Genomic DNA, 1,730 nt, shown 5'->3' with positions numbered 1-1,730 from the left:
AGTTCCCCTAGTTCCTCCTGGTTCCTCCTAGTTCCCCAGGTTCCTCCTAGTTCCCCTAGTTCCTCCTGGTTCCCCTGGTTCCTCCTAGTTCCCCTAATTCCTCCTGGTTCCCCTGGTTCCTTCTGGTTATCCTGGTTCCTCCTGATTCCTCCTGGCTCCCTTGGTTCCTGTGTGTCAGGTGAGCGGTTCTCCCAGTGGTTTCCAGTGATTTTAGTGTCTCTCCTCTAAACAGTGTTTTTTCTTTGCCTGGTGGATATTAATGGCTTCTCCTCAGCAGTGATGGAAGCTTACTGGAACGAGGCTCCCAGTGCTCCCATTAAGCGGCCTGTTTCCGTTCATTGGACTGACAGTAACCACTAGACCTGTCCATCTTGTCCATCCTGTCTTGCTGCTAATGTCTCCCCTCTTCTCCATTCTGCTGCCTTTTTTAAAAAGACGGTGTTGCTGCTAAGAGTGACGGTAAGCTCCAGTTTCTGTTAGAGACGTCCCCGTCTGTCCTCTGTTAGAGACGTCCCCGTCTGTCCTCTACTGATCGACCTGTGTCCCCTCCATCTGTCTTTTCCCCCTCTTGTTGGTTGTGTGGATGTCCTCTGCCTGTCGTCTTTCATTGGGGACCCAGCGTCCTCATCTGGACATGCTTCGTTAAAGCATTATGATCAAAAAGCACGATAACGGTGAGAGCCGTGACGACGCTTCAGTGAGAGACGGTCATCACATAAAAGACGACGGCAGAACGAAAAACACCTATGAATAAACTGCAGAAGTACTATTAACCAGCAGATCCTCAGGTTGTTATTTCGTCTCTAGAGACGCCGCTTTGTCTCTTGTCCCTCATCGAGGTCCTCCTCAGTCTGTCCTCCGTCTCTCCTCCTTCATATCCAAACTATCGAGTGTCTCTTGTCCCTCATCGAGGTCCTCCTCAGTCTGTCCTCAGTCTGTCCTCAGCCTGTCCTCCATCTCTCCTCCTTCATATCCAAACTATCGAGTGTCTCTTGTGTCTCTGCAGGTCGTGTTCGTATGAGAAGACAGAGCTCCGGCAGCGTGGGCGGAGCCAGTCCATCAGTAGTGGACAGCAGGGGGCGGAGTCGAGCCAAAGTGGTCTCCCAGTCGCAGCGTAAGTCTGTTTGATGATGATGATGAAGATGTGCCTGTCGACCATCTTTATTTCACTGCTGCAGTGAAATCTGCTCATGTCTCATCTGATCGTCTTCATGCTCCACCATGCACACTCAGTTCTCTGGTCATCTGCAGGCCACAGTGCATGCTGGGTAAAAATCTACAAACATGCATCCCTCTGTCTGTTTCTGACTGTCCACTCTGTCCACTCTGTCCACTGCGCCCTGCGGCCTGTTGCTCCCATCACCCAGGATCCAGATCAGCCAATCCCATCAGTGGTAAGGCCTAAGCTCCACCTGATCAGGTTGACCCCTGACCCCTCCAGCTGCACGCCCCTTGCTCCTCTAGCAGTCTGTGTCGCCTGCAGCTGCATGACTGATTCAACAGTTCACTTCTGGTTTCTGCAGTTTTCACTGGTTCCACTGCATCCTTCGTCCTCCATGTGTGTCACTGGGTCCCCCTAAGGCCCGCCTCCTCCCTGCTGCCGCTGCGCCCCATAGGCCGCCCGCCCGCCGTCCAGTTCTCAGTGTGTGTGTCGTTTGCTCCCCACAGCTGGCAGTCGCTCCAGTTCCCCAGGGAAGCTGCTGGGCCAGAGCTACGGCCGCCTCCGCCGG

At 53.6% G+C, this 1,730-nt stretch overlaps 1 protein-coding gene across 1 annotated transcript in view; it reads left to right on the top strand.

The window, feature by feature from the left end:
- The window catches only part of LOC103130234 (CLIP-associating protein 1-like), a 78,304-nt gene that overhangs the window by 60,944 nt on the left and 15,630 nt on the right, over positions 1-1,730 (top strand). Inside the window, exons 20-23 of the mRNA XM_016665762.1 lie at positions 436-459; positions 1,007-1,114; positions 1,368-1,394; positions 1,669-1,725. Of these exons, the coding sequence (XP_016521248.1) occupies positions 436-459; positions 1,007-1,114; positions 1,368-1,394; positions 1,669-1,725 (216 nt within the window). The remainder of the gene's footprint in view (positions 1-435; positions 460-1,006; positions 1,115-1,367; positions 1,395-1,668; positions 1,726-1,730) is intronic.

Source organism: Poecilia formosa, unplaced genomic scaffold (genome assembly GCF_000485575.1).
Source record: "Poecilia formosa unplaced genomic scaffold, Poecilia_formosa-5.1.2 Scaffold617, whole genome shotgun sequence".
NCBI lineage: Eukaryota > Metazoa > Chordata > Actinopteri > Cyprinodontiformes > Poeciliidae > Poecilia > Poecilia formosa.
Note: the sequence above shows the minus strand (reverse complement) of the source record. Positions and strands in the feature narration are given on the sequence as shown.